This window comes from Bemisia tabaci, chromosome 6 (assembly GCF_918797505.1).
Source record: "Bemisia tabaci chromosome 6, PGI_BMITA_v3".
NCBI classification, from domain to species: Eukaryota; Metazoa; Arthropoda; class Insecta; order Hemiptera; family Aleyrodidae; genus Bemisia; species Bemisia tabaci.
In genome coordinates, this window is record NC_092798.1 from 16,710,506 (window position 1) to 16,728,107 (window position 17,602).

A 17,602-nucleotide genomic window follows, 5' to 3' on the forward strand; every position below is an offset into this window, starting at 1 on the left:
AGCCCAAAAAAAAGGGAAGGCCCGCACCAGCAGTTATACAATTATACATAGAGCCTAAAACTTCAGGAAACCCCCAGCAACTACAGTGGACAACTCTTCGAGTGATCTATTGTCCCAGATTTTTCGATGTTCACGGATTTCAGTGTTCTACTTGTTAAAGATATTACATGCTACATTCTTATGAACATATCTTTATAATTTTATTAAAATTTGCGCGTAAACGTGAGAGCTGAGACCCTCTGCTTTCTTTTGTCTTTGTACTTATTTTTATCGAAATTTCAAGTAAATGTACAGTCTATTTAATTTATTTTTTGTTACGAATGTTCACAGGAAGCCTTTGAAGACATTCTATCGATTGTTGTGGAAATGCTTACAAGACTGTACAACCAATAAAACAAAAAATTAGTAAATTCTACGCAAGGATGCGAGGAATTAAAGAAAATAAACAAGATGATTTGTCGTTCCATCTGGCATTTCTCTTAACTTTAGTGATAATTTGTGTATATAACTCCTAAAGGACGTTGACCCTGTGAAGCTCCACAGAGGACAGTAGAATAGTCAGACAATGTTACTTTTTGACTTCCCAGGACACATGGCATGTTCTCAATGGCTGCAATTTGATTGGGATGAAAATAACTGGTTCCTTCAACCTTCATTTTTACAGAACAGTTCTGTAAGAGGTAACATTCAACTTTGTCAGATCAAATTATACATTTTTACACATTTACCCTTACCATACCTAAGAAACAATAGCACCTGAGAGCAATTCGAAGGATCTAAAATTGGGAGTGAGAGAACACCAAATTCGTCACTCCGACAGATGAGCAAGAAGACGGTAAGTATTCCGATATAATCTATATCAGGGTTTTAAGGGATTCAACTTCAAGAAATAATTTTCACTTGTCCATTTGTACTGTCAAGTGCATTATTGTCATTCACATGTCTTGATCAGGAACATACTCAGACTTGATTTAGCCCAAATGTAAGAAAAAGACCTACACAGGAAAAAAATTTATCATTTTAAACTTCTTCAGCAAACCTTTGAAGATGGCCTTTGACACTCCAGCATGGTCATGAATTTGAATGTGAAGAGTCTTAAGACTGCAGCTCCATGTCTTCCTCTGAGCTAATAAAAGAAAAAAACCAAACAGGAAATCAAAGTAGGTACTCATATGAATACATTCCAAACAACATCACAGTCACTAGACAATGGGCAGTGTACAGTCCTGGCTTAAATTATCTAAGCCATTTCCGATCATTGCGGGGCCGGGCAGAAGTGATGAGGTTTTCTTTTTTTTTTTTCTCCTCACCTTGGAAATGGCAGACGAGCAGTTTTCTCACTATGAATGGTAGAAATGTCGATTTTTAATTCCAGGGAAAAAGTTTCAGATCTTTTGTAATTGCTAAAAGCTACTGATTTTAACACGTTGTAGCTAAATTTAATTAAAGCCAGTGGGTTAAAAGATATGGGTAAAATATTACATGCTATGTATTAAATTAACTTACTTGAGCAATGCCGAGATTAAAGGTATAATTTCATTTGATTTGTCAATTCCTGTGTGATTTTCACTTCCTCGATTCTGGAAAAAACAAAAAGCTTATTTATGATGGTGACAAAGAGGTAGAAATTAAACCTTGCGAAATTAACCTAACCCTAACCTAACTCGAGCTAATCAGATGAGTAAGAGCTTCTCTTGCCTAAACACTGATTAATAAGATAAATACATTTGGTTTTTCACATTCATTCATTTTTAAAATTTTTTTAGACATAATTTTTCAGTACTTTCTGAAAGAAGCTATGTTTTCAGGTTTCCAAGCAAAATCATTGGGAAATTGGGGGTAAAATCTCAATTTGTTGACTTTCCTTTGCTGAATTTGAAATACAAGAAGAACTGAAAGATTTAGTGGCTGATTAAACTTATTTTTTTCTTCTCTTTCATGGCATTGCACTGCTTCATCACATTTGTGGACAGTGGGCTATCCAAAACTGAGAATCAAATACTTCAGGTTACTAGCTATCTGTTTATGATAAACAGTCACCTCTAAATTTGGATAGAATTTAATTATGAGTAAAAGCTCCTTCTGACAATATAAGGATTTATGCTTTATAGTTTTGTAATGAACAATATGTAATTGAACTTACAGATTCGTCAGTTTCATAAACTGGTGGTAGAGCTCCTGCTGAGTCAGATTCAGGCTCAATGATGGAGGAGATTTCATCGCTGGAGGAGTAAAGAGTCGATATAGATGTGATGGGCAACAGATCTTTTGGTTCAATCGCAATAGACTGATTCGACTGCAACTGATTTACTACAATTGAGGGTAGCGATGAAGATGGTAAACTCTGAAACAAATGAAAAGAATGATAAGATAATTATCACTTCTCGCGTTTATTCTATCGGTCATATTTATCAAGACAGTGTGAAAAGTATTTTATACCGATTCTTCTAAGAAAATTCTAGAAAAATCAGCGAGAAAAAGTTTTCACACTATCCTGATAACATAATTCTAAAAATTGCGGCTATGTGCAAAATAGCTGTACCTACTAAAGCTCAGGATGGTAGGAGAGAGGAGTTGCTATACTTGAAAAATATTACCGGATCGACAGACTGGTGAGTAAATACAAATGAATATTCTATAAATATGTACTATCTCTGCACAAATGTCATACCTACACCATTTTGTTCTGGTTCAAACACTGGCAGTAACAACAAAAATGAAGGAATGAATGTAGATGACTAATAGGTACTGAAAGTGTGCTGAAGTGAGATGAGGGAAATGTAGTTTCTTAGTTGATGTATTTTTCAGTGAAATGAACTTTACAAATAGAGGTAAACTTAGTACATATTGAAAAAACCCAATTGAAAGTTTAAAATGTTCTTTCTTGGAAGCTTTTAACTATTTCATGATAAGTAAAAAACCCTGCGTCAGGTGTTGTCTGTGAAGGTTATGAGTCATGATTTTACTAAGTTACTAGCTCTATGAGAAATTGGCAAATACAGAATGAATTTGCATGTACTTTTATTACCAAATAATGCTATTTCAGTAGAGTTTATTCGATGCGTCAGAGTTTATTCCTTTCAAGCTCTTATTTTGCCTACAACCGTGCACAAACCATCTATTTTTAGATAGATAAAATCGTATGGATTTGGAAAATGGGCACTCTGTAAGAGGAGAGCTTTTTTCAAAAATGCATTAATTGACCAACAATGTATTTTTGAAAGGCAACCTTGTAAAGATTTAGAATATTCATTCTCTGCAAAAAAGGAAAAGAACGCCTTACACCCTTTCACCACAGAGTGCCTCAATCACCCTAAAAGTAGTTGGGGCAGAGAAACTTACTTTTGCTTCAATATCGCTTGATACTGGTGCTTGATTTTCACTGGAAACCGGAGGCTCCGATTTCTGAATCGAGCCACTTGATGCAGGAAGACTGAATGCAGGTAAACTTGATGCTGGGTGACTAATTGTGGGTAGACTAGATGCAGGTATACTCGCTACGAGGGGACTGGAAGTAGGGAGACTCGAAGCGGGTAGATTGGATGCAGGGACACTTGAATTCTGAGACAGAGAGCTGTCGACAGTGACCGAGAGGGGCATGCGAGGACTTTGCTCCATTGAAGCAACTCCAGACTTGCGTTGGAGGGAAGCATTGGTGTTCGGCGGAGTAATTGTTCTTCGTTGAAGTAGCATATTGGTAGGCATGCTGACTCCATCGTCTGGTTTGAGTGGTGCTGCTTCTTCGAAAATGGTTCCCTGAACATGAGTCAGTTTGGCAGGTGAGGAGCTTCGTCTTTGCGGAGCGTTTACAGTTCCTGGACTCTGCGAGAAAAAGGAAAAATAATGATTAGAAAAATTGACAGAAACAAGGAGAAGTACAAATATTCTTGGAAAATGACTCTTAAAGTTTAATTATTCTTACATTATAGACCTGGTCGAAAGATGCTACCAATTGAGGTGACAAAGATTGGCTCTTCTTGGTTGCAGTGTTTTAGAATTTCTATTGCTAATTAATGTCTTGATAAAGATTCTAGTGGGTAATTTTGCTGGAATATTTTCTTTGGATTATTTCTAGTATTGTAGAGAATATTCAGAATATTCACTTTCCTTACAATGAGTCAGATATTAGCAGCGATTTTGAAACGAGACAATCGAGAAGTGCCTATCTCGCACCAAACGCATCAATTCAAAGAATCTATTCAATTTTTTACTTCAAGTCCGACTTTAAGCGTGTTACAGTTTGATAAGAACTGCTTTCTTTTATTTCACCAGCCAAAGCACTCAACCAGTAAACCAAGACCTGATGACATCTGCTGAATAGTAATCAATGAGTTAATTGAGAGACTATTCTGAATACTCATGACATCTGACAAACATTGAAGAATACTTACACTGGATCTTGTGGAGGGTGAAGGTGAGGGTATCGATAGGCGATGCTGTTGCCTTAAGAAATCATGCATGAGTTGCATTTCATATGGATTTGAAGGCGTGAATGTATTCATCTGCATTAAGTCTGAAAGAAAAACAAAACCTGAACTGTATTGACAAAACAAGGATAAAATAGTAAAAACAAAACTGAAAAAGAAATAATTAAAATCAGTAAAAATTTTGGTAAAAAATATAGTACACTCACACCTAGTTAAAATTTAAAATTTGCTGTATATACAGTGGAAATCAGATACAAAGACCTTCTTAAAGCCTAGGGCCTGGGCCAAATTTGGTCGTTATATCCATTGCTCAAATACATTGCATTATATAAATTGGGCACGGGACTGGCCAGATAGCACGTTTTAAGAACCAATATGTCGTTATAAGCGATGTTGTAATATCCAATTTTCACTGTACATCGTTTCAGAGGTTTGACACCTCAGGCACGTGTAAAGCTAATTTTAAATTTTAACACGATACCAGTCTATTAAATTATTTATCAACATTTTTAAAGACAGACCATTTCATGATGGCCAGATGCAGGCTTGAAAAGTATTTAATTTCTTATACATACTTAAAAGAAAAAGATGAAAAATAATTTGGCACAATTGAACACATTCAGTTTAATAGTTTTTTCAAAGAGCTCTCCTCCAGGCAGTTTTTCAACTTGTGTGGCGATGAAAATGCGCAGCTTAAATATGGAAAGAAAAAAATCTGACTTCATCCAAGGTAGGGCTGCGGAAAATGCTGGATCACACAAACTTGATTCTGCCACAATCCCGAAATATTTTGAGAGAGCAGTCAAGATTAGCTGTAAAATATACATTGAAACTTTTGAGATTTGTTCTTCCGTCATTTCCTTTTTGTTATTCTTTTATTTATGCACCTATGCTCCAAAGCATAAGGCACATTATTCTAAGGAATTTATAAATTTATTTTATTTATGTTTTTTTAATTTTAATATTTTATCTACGCAGGAAATAATTATGGCTACTGTATAAATCATTCTTGAAAACTTGACTTACGGAGGTTTTGTTGGGCCCTTGAGGTGATTTTTTGAGTGGCAATTATGGCATCGATTTGAGTTAAAACTGTGAACATTTCTAATCTCTGTTTGGCGGAGTAATGGGTGCAGATCAAACCCAATTGAAGAAAACCAGTGCTAGCCTTCAACTCATCGGTCTCCGCTTTATGATCTAGAAGCTCATGCAATTTACTTTTGTCATACTCGTGAACGAAGTCCCGCTGAAAAAGATCGACACATTAGCACTTATAAATATTGATCGCAACTTTAAGGTTGGAGATGAAGTTTTCTATCATTTAACATCTCTAAGTTCTGAGGAAAGATGAACTTTTTACCACTCCAGAGCTGGTGACTTGATTCCACCACTTCAGGTAACTTCCTAAGGGCACAAAAACTTTCACATCACATATGGAATCATTTTACAGGGTTCAGCTAAGAGAACGAGGATGAAAACTTATCAATAAAATCTCACACTAGATTTTCACAAAGGAACTTTCATTTACCCAGACAAAGTTTTGGAGGAACGGTAAATGACAAAACTGTATCAGTGTTGGTAAATTCACCTGGTGGTGGAGATTGACTTAAAAATCATCATTGAAAAGTTTCGAGCTTATGATGCCCTTAAAGGAGAGGATTGGGAGAGAAAAGTCATCACTGGCCTTGAGCATGTTCTGGCTAAATCAAGAAAGTATATTCAAGAGCAATTTAATGGGTTCAGTTGCGCTGGTCATAGAATTGTGTTTTGACAGTTGAATCTTGAGGACTAGCTTAGAATGATAAGATCTGTCCAAACCGCAATTTTCTATGTTCAGTATTAACAGAAATATTGCCCTTTGAAAAGTCCGGTTTTTGACGTCATCCACCACGGAAGTGACACCTTGGTTTCTTCGACGTTGCTTTCATCATTCGGTGTGACGCACATTAGCTCTGGTTATTCAACGTGAAACCCGGATGAAAGCAAGATGGATGAAACCAAGGGTGCCACTACCGCGGCGGATGATGTCAAAAAACCTGACTTTTCAAAGGGCAATATTTCGGTTAATACTGAATGTAGAAAGTTGCGGTTTGGACGGATCTCATTATTTTTAGCTAATCTACGAGAATCAAAACACGATTCTGTGACCAGCGCAACTGACCCATTATTTTAACTGATGAATTCCAAAACTTATTTTCAATCAATCTGGGTTTGTCATAATAAAAATCTTCTTTAAAGAATTAAACTTTGAGAAATCAAAAATGATTTCATTCAATTGATGACTTCATACTAACTCAGAATTTATCAGAATCTGCTTACCAATAATTTTTGAGGTCTCTTATCATCATATGCCCTCAGTCCTGTTGCAATTTCAAATAGAACCTGAAACCATAGGGAAAAATGATACAATGAAGAAAAGTTAAGAAAGAAAGAAAGAAAAACAATGAATTTGGACCCTCCTGACAAAAGGTGTTCATGTTTGTGAGGGAGCATGGTCTCCCAGACCAAGGTTTTTCGGAGAGTTTAATGACTTGATTCCCAGAAGCTGTTGTAACTTTCTCCTTGTTTTAATTGTTTCTCAATTGGTAAAATTTTTTAATTGATGGATTTCTGAGAAGTCAAGAAGCTAAAAGAATATGATACAAATAATTTCTAGTGACATTTGTGGGCTGCTCCCAGTTATTTCAAGAAACCGAAATTAAAATGCCAAAAAATAGTTCCATGAGAGGAAAACTCAGTTTATCTGGCAATATTTATTTGGATACTTAGTGATATTTGAGATCACAAGAAAATAATTAGACTTGCTTTCATGTATTTTAAATAGGAAAAATGAATAAACAATGTTTCAATGACTTGATAATAATTAACGATTCAAAAGAAAAAATTGGTTCAAGTTGAAAACTTGAAAAAAGATAGACATAATAATAGCTTTGATGGTACAAATTATTTGTACTATGCGCATCAGTCTTGCTCCATTAGCAATATTCTCCCAGGAAATTACTGTTTCTTCTTTTTCACGAATAAATTAAATTAGGATGTTGCGTCACTTACCACTCCAAAACTGTAAACATCAACTTTCACAGAGAACTTTTTGCCTCTGAAAAATTCTTCGGGTAGATACGCCTTAGTACCATGCACCTTACTGACTTTGACACTTGTGTAATGTTGCAAAGGTCCTTCTTGTGTAAGACCAAAATCACCAATTTTTGGCTCAAAGGATTTATCCAGGAGGATATTTGCACTAAAAACACAGCATAAAATTAATAGATCAATGGCTAAAATCGAAAAATGCATTTTTGTAATCCAAAGTTTCAAAATCTCTGACAATTTTTGATCTTTTGAAATGAAACAGAGCTACAATATCTACTTAAAATTTTTGGCGAATACATTTGACCAAGAAAGAAGAAGCATGAGCAGTGATTTCCTGTTGCAATCGGACACATGCATTTCTTAACTTTAACCATGGATGTATGTATCATTTCATAACTTGTTATATCCTTGTTATAAAAATCCAAGAGAGGTTTTCAGTTTCAACTACATATTAGGCCCCTTTTAGTAGAAGAGATAATCTTTTTTCATCCTTTTTAAGATAAAAATTTAAATTGGGGGAGGGCTGCAAAAGGGGGACAAATCAAAAGAAAACCCCGGAACGTTTTAAATAAGTAACCATTCCATTCGAAAAGTTCCGGGTTTTTCTTTTGATGTGTCCCCCTTTTGCAGCCTTTCCCCCAAATTAAGGTGATATTTTATTATGTGTTTTTGGCTGATTAAGTTGTTTTTTATCCTTTTTAAGGCAGCTAGGACAGACTGATTGGAAGACCAGTAAATGGAAAATACAGAGGCTATTGTATCACATGAAAAATTGGTGATCAGATAAAAAAAGTAAAAAAAAGTGGACAAATTCTACTCATCCAGACTAATTTACATTTGTCAATCACATTCTTGATAATTACTATTATTCAAAACAATTTGGAATTTTTTATGATAATCCAAATCTTATGAATGAAAAAGAGAGGAGGATCTTTATGAAGCCACTAGGCAAATAAAATTTGAATTATACCTCTTGATATCTCCGTGAATTAAAGGTGGCTTCCGATCATGCAAGAACTGTAATCCCAGAGCTGTTCCTCGAGCAATGTTGTATCGCTGAGACCATGTCAATGGCTTGGTATTTTGCTGAAAAAAGATATAAAAAATTTGAATGAATTAACCGAGCGAAAGGAAATTACAGATTATACAAGAGAGTGTATAAAAAAAATTGGGTTACCAGTCTTTGATGAAGACACTAACACATGGCCAGATGATGACAATATAAAATTTTACCTACTTATCTTTTCCTTAACCAAATAGCTAAAACATCATCAAGAGACACTCCATCTCGAATTTCGGGCTACTGCAATTAAATGTCTGAAACAATTTCCATTTTCGAAGATTAACAGAAATCTAAACGCAACAACTACAGCTGAATTCTTCAACCTGTGTTAGAGATGATATGCTGCCTCTTTGTATGAATCATGGAGCTAAGAACCTGACCTTTCCAAATAAACGAAAAACAATGGTGTATCCAAAAAATCTTAATGATCTAGAAAACTCTCACAGCAATAGTATTGTTAGATTTGAGCTATTCAAATGAATTGACGCTTACCAAGAATAATTTTTTTTACTATCTCACATGCCTACTTACTAAAAATACGGAACAGGTTAAAAATTCTGATTCTCAGATTCATTTTCCTTTTTTTTTATTTAGACAGACTGAGAGAATATGGAGAGCTTCAGCCGTAACGCACAAAAAAAAAAAAAATTGAGTCCAATTTTCTACATCTCCTTTGAGAGAGTTTTCTCTAGTTATCATTGTTGTTCCAATCTCTAAGATTTTGAAATTCTGAGGCTTTTCTCAAGCACCTTACTAAAATTACGAGGAAAAACATTTTTTGCACCTCAGAGTGTTGTCTCCTGCCATAGAGGAGTATCTCAAATGTTTCTAAAAATATTTTATAAAGGATTTTGCTGGTGTGCTCAAGATACCGATTTTTCTTCAAACTATTAAACGATATGGAGCCCCCATTTTTTTGCGCAAGGAATGCTGAAGGGGCTTAAATAATACACTCACTCTGCACAAGAGACGATCTTCCAAAGATCCATTGAGCATATATTGGTACACAAGACAAAAACGATCACCATCTGTGCTGAATGCAAACAATGCGAGAATATTATCGTGTCTACAGTCATTCAGGTACTTCAATTCTCGATAAGACAGCTGCTTTTGGAGTTCTAAATTTGCTCCTTTTCCTAGAGATTTCTGAAACAAACAAAACAAATATTCAATTTCTTATCATTCATTCCGTTTTTCAAGTTGGAGGTTATTGCTACTTTTAATTAAGTAGTTTCATTAAAAAAATTAGATCCTTCGATGGAGGGAAATTTGTCATTTGCAAGAAGTTATTTGACGAACATATGTAAAAAGCTTACGCAGTTCTCTGACAAAATTTAATGAAAGTGGTGTTTCATATTCTCTATGAATTCTAATTGGTTGGATGGGAAGCAACATTTTGAAAGCAGAACCAAGATCCCCTATCCTCTCCTTCTTTTTCCAAGTTCAGCAGAAAAACAAACTGACAAAATAAACATTTACTAGAGGATCAGAAAAGACAAATCAGGATACGAACATTCATGTCCGAAAATATCTAGGCACAGGGATTTACTAAAAACTACTGTGATTTACTACTGACTGTGATTTGACATGGGACCCAGCAAGGTTATTCAGGACTTTTCTCTACGCCCAAAAATGACCCTTTCGGACCTCTTTCTTTGATATGCTTATAAATTGACTCTCAAAGACATGTAACTCACGTAATTGAGAGGGCTGCTCACCCTGCTTGGAAGGCTGCATCATACTTTCATGAATCATGAAATGAAATTTCTATCCTTGAGCAATTAAAGATTGGGGGAAAAATTAGAACAAAACTTTTAATTTCCAGTGTTCACAATGGGTGAATTAGAGGATTGAATGGCAAAAAAGAAGGAAAAATGTAAAGATGGAGAAAAATATAACTTACATGAGGCTCCAATCTTTTTATGGCAACTTTGGTGCTTTTCCAAGTTCCTACAAACACTGTCCCGAAGCCACCTCGACCTAGAATGTTCGAAGAGTTCCAGTTGTTGGTCGCAATTTCTAGTTCTTTATACGGAACACATGGTGTACAAGCCTCAGCTGCGAATGAGGCTGCAGATAAATCTAAAAAAAGACGGTAATCAGGTCATGTTCAACCAAATGACTAATTGCGCTAAAGTTATCAATTTACAGTTTTTTAAAACAATTCTGAATTAAGGAATATTAACAAACACTAGAGGTAGTTGAATTTTTTCTTCATTGAAAACCCTTCATAGCTCTAGTGGCTATCAAATGCTTTGCAGCCTTGGTCAGACCTTTGCCATTGCTTTGGTAGGAAATTATCAAAAACTTAACAATTTGGCTCCTGCAAATTCACTCATGATGAATATTCCCAAAAGTGAAACAATAACAAGAAAGAAGCAAATTTTAACTTCCGTTGCTCACCAAAGCAAATTTAACAACGTTTAGAAATTATGATTAAAAGGTCTTTGACAAAAAAAGTTTGGAAAATAGGTAATCAGTTTTGTCTTATTTCAAAACATTCCTTTTTTGAAAGAGTGCTCACAGAGTACTTAAGGAGAAATTTTGATATTTAATTTCATCCAATTCTAGAATTTGCTAGAGGGAAGCGTATAGTAACTCTTCAATTCTGCCGAAGACAGAACAATGTACTGATGAAAAGGGTACGTTTATATACAGAGATAAGAGATCATACCAAAAGGCAAGAGGTGCCTTTTCAAGAGAGATGAATAGGCATAAAATAGAGATAGAATTTCGAGATCAGGCGACCCATGCTTGTTGGTGAGCTTTTTAATTGAACAATTTGAGATAGAGTACTCAAAGCTTTAAAAAAAAGGCTGATAATGGGGTTGTCATACTGACAGGAGACTGATCTTAATAGAATGGTATCACAGTCATAGTAAACACACAAAAAATACTATGAAAAATACCAACAAACCTTATAAATGAAAAATAAAGCTTAAATACAGAATTAAAAAATTGTCAACTTGTCTAGCTCATCAAACTGACTTCCAAAAAATTTCAGAAAACCTTCATTTGAAGAAAATACAAACTCATTGAAAAGATAATACTTACCAGTCGTTTTTTTGGGGACTTCGATGTTGGCTGCTTGATCATTATTGTTACTTATCTTATTTTCTGTTTTCGGAAGACAAAGTTTATCTTTCACACCAGTTTCTTTTTGGATGTTCAGATTACCATCAAGGTCTAGATTCTTCTTCTCATTGGTCTCAGTGTAACCCTAAGAACAGCAAGGAAAAATCTCATAATATGATGTTTGCAACTTTGAGGGTAGAAACCATGTCTGAAGATGGAAATGACGCACAACCAGCGGCTAACATTGAGAATACATGTTAAAATTGAGTTCAGAACTTTAATTTTTAAGGGAGAGAAAATTCGTCTAAAACAAATTCCTAGATTTTGGCCGGGCTAAATTCAACTACTTTAAATTTGGATAATTTTAAATCATTTACTGTGTTGGCCACAGAGGTGCTTCGGGAAAACATAACTGTGGGACAAAAGCACTGTCAGACACTAACAGGTGTTTCAATCACAATCCTACTCATTTCTGAACAGAAGTCAGAAATCATGAGAGAGTTTGAACAGGGAATAGAAAACATGTTTTTGAGACGTCAGGCAGAGCTTGGAAACCTTTGCTTGACACTAAAATATTCTTCAGTTCTTAGTCAAATATTCACATCGTAGTTGGAAGAACCTGATGCTGTCTGGAACTTCAGATCGCTGTTAGGCACAAGCACCTGATGCCGTGACCGACATGTTTAATGTCCACATAAAGAACAATACATATAATCTCTTCACACTTTTTGCAGATAGTATATAGATTACAGAGTGAAGACAGTAATTAAATATTCGATCACTAGATGCCAACTTACAGGCCCTTCAATTCTGCATGTTGTCACACATTTTAATTGACAGAGACGAGGGAGCCCTTAACATAAACAAGTGATACAAAGGCATTAACAGGATAATTGTACGCCGTAACAAAAGGGGTTCTTAGGAGTATGCTCTTAATGCTCCATAGCTAGACACCGTCATAGCACCTCCAGCAGGCTGATTGTCGAAATTGGTAGACAAAGCGATAGACAAAAAAGACAAAGGATATGAAGGGATCTTGTTGGTGGAAGCGGGTGGTTGCGATGGACAAAGGAGGTAGGTGATAGACTAACTAACAGCAATCCACGAGAGACCCTATAGTTAGTCCACCATTTTCTCCTTTGGTCTTCAGGAACCATCCATTTCAACCAATAGGATCGCCTAGTACTCCTTATGTCTTCTTTGTCTATCGCTTTGTCTTATCAATTTCAATAATCAGCCCGCAGTGAATAAAATGCACGGAAGTTAAGGTAGCCTTAGATATAAACAAAGTGATACTTGCCTGTTGGAGATGCGGAGCTATATTCTCACACTTGTCTGCTAATAAGAGCCTGCTTAAATTTTCTTCTCCTTCAAAAATCAGTTTATGATACTTGGGATCGACTGTGAAAAAAAATACAACGAAATTAAGACAACTGTCTAAGCTGTTTCATAGACATTGCTAAGACCGAACACTTAAATTTTGATAAGATTAGTTTTTGATCATGATCTGTTGAGAACGAGTTGGTTGCGCTGGTCACAGAGTTGCTTTTAGATGGCTAAAGCTCACAGATAAAAAGCAAAATCTGTCCAAATGCTGAGAGGTGGATAATGAAAAGAGATATAACAACTGGCGTCGGGGGGCCTGCTTCATCCTCCATTGACAGCCTGTGCCATTTTTTCTTTCATTTTATTGCTCTCATCAATATGTGATGAATAACAATTGAGTGGCTTGGACTAGAGTGCCTGTATAGCGAGAGTAAGGACAGCTCCCTTTATGGAGGGCTTAGGCTCAAAAATGTAGCCAACTTTTCCACACGAAATATCCGAAGCCGATTCGTTGCCAAACTTCACATTCAGATCGGAAACTTGCAAAATGGCAGTCATTGAGTGTTTCAATCAACTTCCTCCTTGTTAATCATATCATTAAAACTAGATTAAAGCTAGCTTAAAACTCGCGAAAAGACCGTAATCGTATGTTATCATTTTCTCTTCGCTCAACAAGTTTTAAGAATGCAATACTGTGTGCGCGCAACTTTGGGCAATTTGAATTCATAGGTTGGCTGCCCTTTTGGGCCCTAACCTTATTTGCGGAGGCATCGATGAAGGTCTGATCGATTTTTGGAGTTTCACAGCTGTCTAGACTCTAACTATATAGGTACTCTAGCTTGGACCACAGCCTATCTCACTGCATTTCCAATGAGAAAAAGTGGCATTCTGCCTTTAAAATTTATAGGTTCACTTGTGATAATTCATAAGAAAAAAAATTTGCAAGCAATGTTTTGCACAGTGATTCATTAAGAAAATCAAATACTAGAGTGAATTTGGCAACATAAACTGCAGATAGACTGATTTTGGCCAAAGATGATTCATTTCACCTCGCTATTTCCTATATTTTGTTTCTAATTTCTTATGAATACCACAAGGTACTTATACATTACAGCACTTCCATGCAGAATTGGAAAAACTAAAAATATCAGCTTGTGTATTTTATACTGTAGAATTCCGCAGAGTCCTTAACTCATTTTTACCAAAATTTTCAGTTAGGCAGTATTCGATGGTGTAAGTCGGGAATCATATAACCTGGTTAGCGACGTCGCAGACTTCCTGCCATACTTTAGTTTTCAGATGGGAAAGTGCTCAACGGCAATTTTTTAAAGCTGCCTTGATTTTTTTTCTCTGTGCAAAGAAAATTCTGCATAAACTTCAAGGAATGAAGTCAATTTTTTCTCTTTTGAAAAAATATCATAAAGGCGGAGATTTTCAAACACCGCAAACAAGATATAGGATTGGAGACTTATGCTGTCGTATTATTCCTTACCCATTGCAATCAAATATTTACTCACCATAAGGCTTCAAAATGGACATGGCTTGGTAGTGCTGCATTCGAGACAGGAGAATAAATAATTCTTCTATTGTATGATTGTAAGTTTCCCACAACTGCAGCAACTCATTAGTTGGGGAACTTTTCCTCTTGACAGCTTGACCTATGTGATACAAGCAGGCATTGTCCAATTCCATATGCATCCCACCTTGAAACAGGTCAGTACAATAAGAAATTAAACACCAATTGCGGATCACATTTTTATGTTTAAAAAACACAAATCAGCAATCTGTCAGCTCCTTGTATCCCAGAATCATGCTTGGATGATTCTGTATCAGGAATCAATAAATAAGCATAGAGAAAAAAAGGAGGTGTTTGCATTTTGGGCATCTTGGAATTTTTTGATGACTTGATGACGTAGGTGGGTACAGCGACGTCCCCTTCACGCTAAACGTCGCTGTACCCACCTACGTCATCAAGTCATCAAAAAATTCCAAGATGCCCGAAATGCAAACACCTCCTTTTTTTTCTCTATGATAAATAGGTTTCCTAATACAGTGTTCCTACAGTCTAATTCAATGGAAATATTTCCCCTCAAAAGCTACAGTAATCTTAAGGATATGCTGTGATCCCAATATCGTAGTTCTCCTGACCTTCAGTTAAAATAATAATCGGATGAAACGACTGGTGCAAATGCACACACTGTCAATTGGTAAACCCAAGGTGGAGAAACTATAACAAGAACTATCACAGTGTGCTACCTCAAGCTTTTATAAGGTGTTAATAGAGCCATTCAATTCTAACTTGAGCATAGACTACGATTTTCAAACTTTTAGCATTTTCACCGATGAAAAATAGCCTCAGTGAAAAACAGGATCTCTCCGTAACAGCACACAGAAAGTTGAATTCTACCTCCATGTGAGCGTTGCCCGATTTATAATGGCATATCTAAAGAAAGGCTGCCTAGGAGTAGTTGAAATGAAGTGAAGAGAGTAGAAGACTGCTGCAAATAAAATACATGCCTCAGTTTCCTCAGGTGTGTCAAATCTCAATGATTGCCGGAGTCATGTTCACAATGACCTGAGGACACGCTTTAATCATGGTGAAAACCGAGACCGAAAATTATGGAAGATACAGGGTCACCTGAGATAAATTTTGAATTCAAATTGGTTAAGTATGCTTACCTAACTCTTCCCATTTGTCATTGACATCCAGAACAGTGCACAGTTTTTTCCGAACATGATACGGGAGGTGATAGATATACTTGAGATTTTCAGATGACATCATGCATGAGTGAATGGACACCAAATAATGAAGGATGTAGGACCTCCGAGTATGAGACTTTGGACTTACGGCGAAGTAAGAGAGATAATACGAAACATAATTCACTAGAAAGATAACTGCGACTCAAAATCAGGCAGAAACAGGGAAGTTTATCAGGAATTCAGGAAGCTGAAAACCACTTGTAGTCACATTGGTTGGTTCATCAAAACACGAGGGTTCCTCGCAGAGGTTCCTCGCCGAGTGGAATGGAATCCAGAAGGCGGTCCGTGCCGAAGGAACGAAACGGTCAACTCACGATTCCCTGCTTTTGACCGTTTAGGTTTCTATGTTAGGTTTTGAGATTCTTTCGAGAATATTTCCTTGTGCATTGAGTGCCCGGTGTGCAGTGCACTCTATCTAGGCATCTAAGGGTTAAGAAAATGCAATATTTAAAAGTGCATTCGTGCAAAGAATAAGGGTGGAGTTAAAACCGCACGCTACCTGTGCATGCAAAGCACACCCGTCAACTAGTATTACCGGTTGCGTTCTACCAAATTGAAGGAATTTTCAGTTCTCAATAATGTGTCAAGTCCAATTTTGACTTGAAAGGACGTTTTGGTATGTACTGAAGAGTGTCGCATGATACACACACAAGAGGTGAGACTAAAGAAAACCTTATTATACTCAACTTTGTTAATGATGTTAATAAAATTGGACCACAAGTATAACCTAGGTATCATTAATAACTTCATCATTATGGCATATGCCGCATATTACTTTCCATCACTACTTTTCCTGTAGCTTTTTTAATCAGTCTTAAGGGAGAACGGGAAAAGGTACCTTGGTAATCCAGTCCCTCTCGTGCGATACCAAGGAAATTCCTCTTTTTGAGACTTGGAAAACAATCTGTCCGCGAAATCTGTAAGGCGAAGGTGATTTAGGTGTTCTGTGAAAAGGCGATTTTACAAATTGGAAACACTGTTTTTTCACCATTTAAATCCATTGAAAATATCGATTTTATCAAATTATCAAATTTTATCAAATACTATTTTATCAAATCTCGGGAAAGTAGATTTTGGCCGAGAATATCTGGAGCTCCCAGCTCAATCAGCTCTCGTGTGAATTGAATTCTCCTCTGTACATCGATGGTGAAACTGCAAAAATACAAATCTCGGTTTGCAGCGTTGCAGACTTCGAATCATTCTTTATTTTCCAAGTGGCAAACTATAAGTGCTTGAACGTTATTTTTTGAAAATACGAGGGATTTCCCTGTCTTTATCAAGAATTTACTGTGGAAACTTCAAGGCGATGACGTTGGTCCTTTTAAAAAACAAATCAGGGGCGGAGATTTCGGAACACCCCAACTAAGATACGCATTTTTGAAGCTTTAACGTCGGTAATTCTTCAATCAAATTTCCCGGCTTAAGTAGATTTTAGTCGGGAAATTCTGGGAAGTCTATCGGGGAAGTCTTCACTCGATCCCTTTCTTCTTTGACTACTAGCGGCTGAAGCGGCTGACAAACAGGTGTCGCTACCTCTCGGACGCGGAGATTCTCGAACACCGCAACCGAGATACGCATTTTTGAAGGTCGTTATGTATTCCTCTATCAAATTTCCCGGGAAACTAGTTGTCAGCCGGGAATTTCCGAGAAGTTTCCCGGGAATGTCTCCACTCGATCCCTCTCTTCTAAAACTTTTAGCGGCTGAAGCGCCTGAGAAACAGGTGTCACTACCAGGGCCGGATTTACCTACTTGCCGCCCATGAGCCGCCTGTATTTTGCCACCCCCTTCTCATTCGTTTTGAAACATCAATAAAAACCATCAAATGAATGTGCCGGAGGAGGAGGGGTGCATAAGACGCGT

At 36.5% G+C, this 17,602-nt stretch overlaps 1 protein-coding gene across 2 annotated transcripts; it reads right to left on the reverse strand.

The window, feature by feature from the left end:
- Window positions 1-572: 572 nt before the first annotated feature.
- Window positions 573-15,957, reverse strand: LOC109039164 (serine/threonine-protein kinase pelle). Of its 2 annotated transcripts, XR_011900048.1 has the most exons (16): window positions 15,661-15,957; window positions 14,499-14,684; window positions 12,956-13,056; window positions 11,635-11,800; window positions 10,484-10,662; window positions 9,538-9,726; window positions 8,488-8,603; window positions 7,479-7,668; window positions 6,747-6,809; window positions 5,454-5,673; window positions 4,392-4,513; window positions 3,343-3,822; window positions 2,144-2,344; window positions 1,507-1,580; window positions 1,040-1,126; window positions 573-671 (listed from the first exon to the last, which is right to left on the reverse strand). XR_011900048.1 is itself a non-coding variant. In XM_019054543.2 (15 exons), exons 1-15 carry the CDS (start codon window positions 15,761-15,763, stop codon window positions 1,096-1,098), a joined length of 2,421 nt encoding a protein of 806 aa, XP_018910088.2. In that variant the 5' UTR covers window positions 15,764-15,957; the 3' UTR covers window positions 573-1,095. The 2 variants fall into 2 exon arrangements, 1 of the variants encoding a protein (XP_018910088.2); XM_019054543.2 differs by having other exon boundaries at window positions 573-1,126.
- Between the last annotated feature and the right edge of the window lie 1,645 nt (window positions 15,958-17,602).

Excerpts from the sequence above, each read along its gene's own strand:
- LOC109039164 (XM_019054543.2), bottom strand. The coding sequence starts at position 15,763 with ATGATGTCATCTGAAAATCTCAAGTATATCTATCACCTCCCGTATCAT. Across the intron at positions 13,057-14,498 it reads GTCCATTTTGAAGCCTTATG|TCGATCCCAAGTATCATAAA; the intron begins GTGAGTAAATAT and ends TTTTTTTCACAG. Across the intron at positions 1,127-1,506 it reads TTAATCTCGGCATTGCTCAA|CTCAGAGGAAGACATGGAGC; the intron begins GTAAGTTAATTT and ends TTCTTTTATTAG.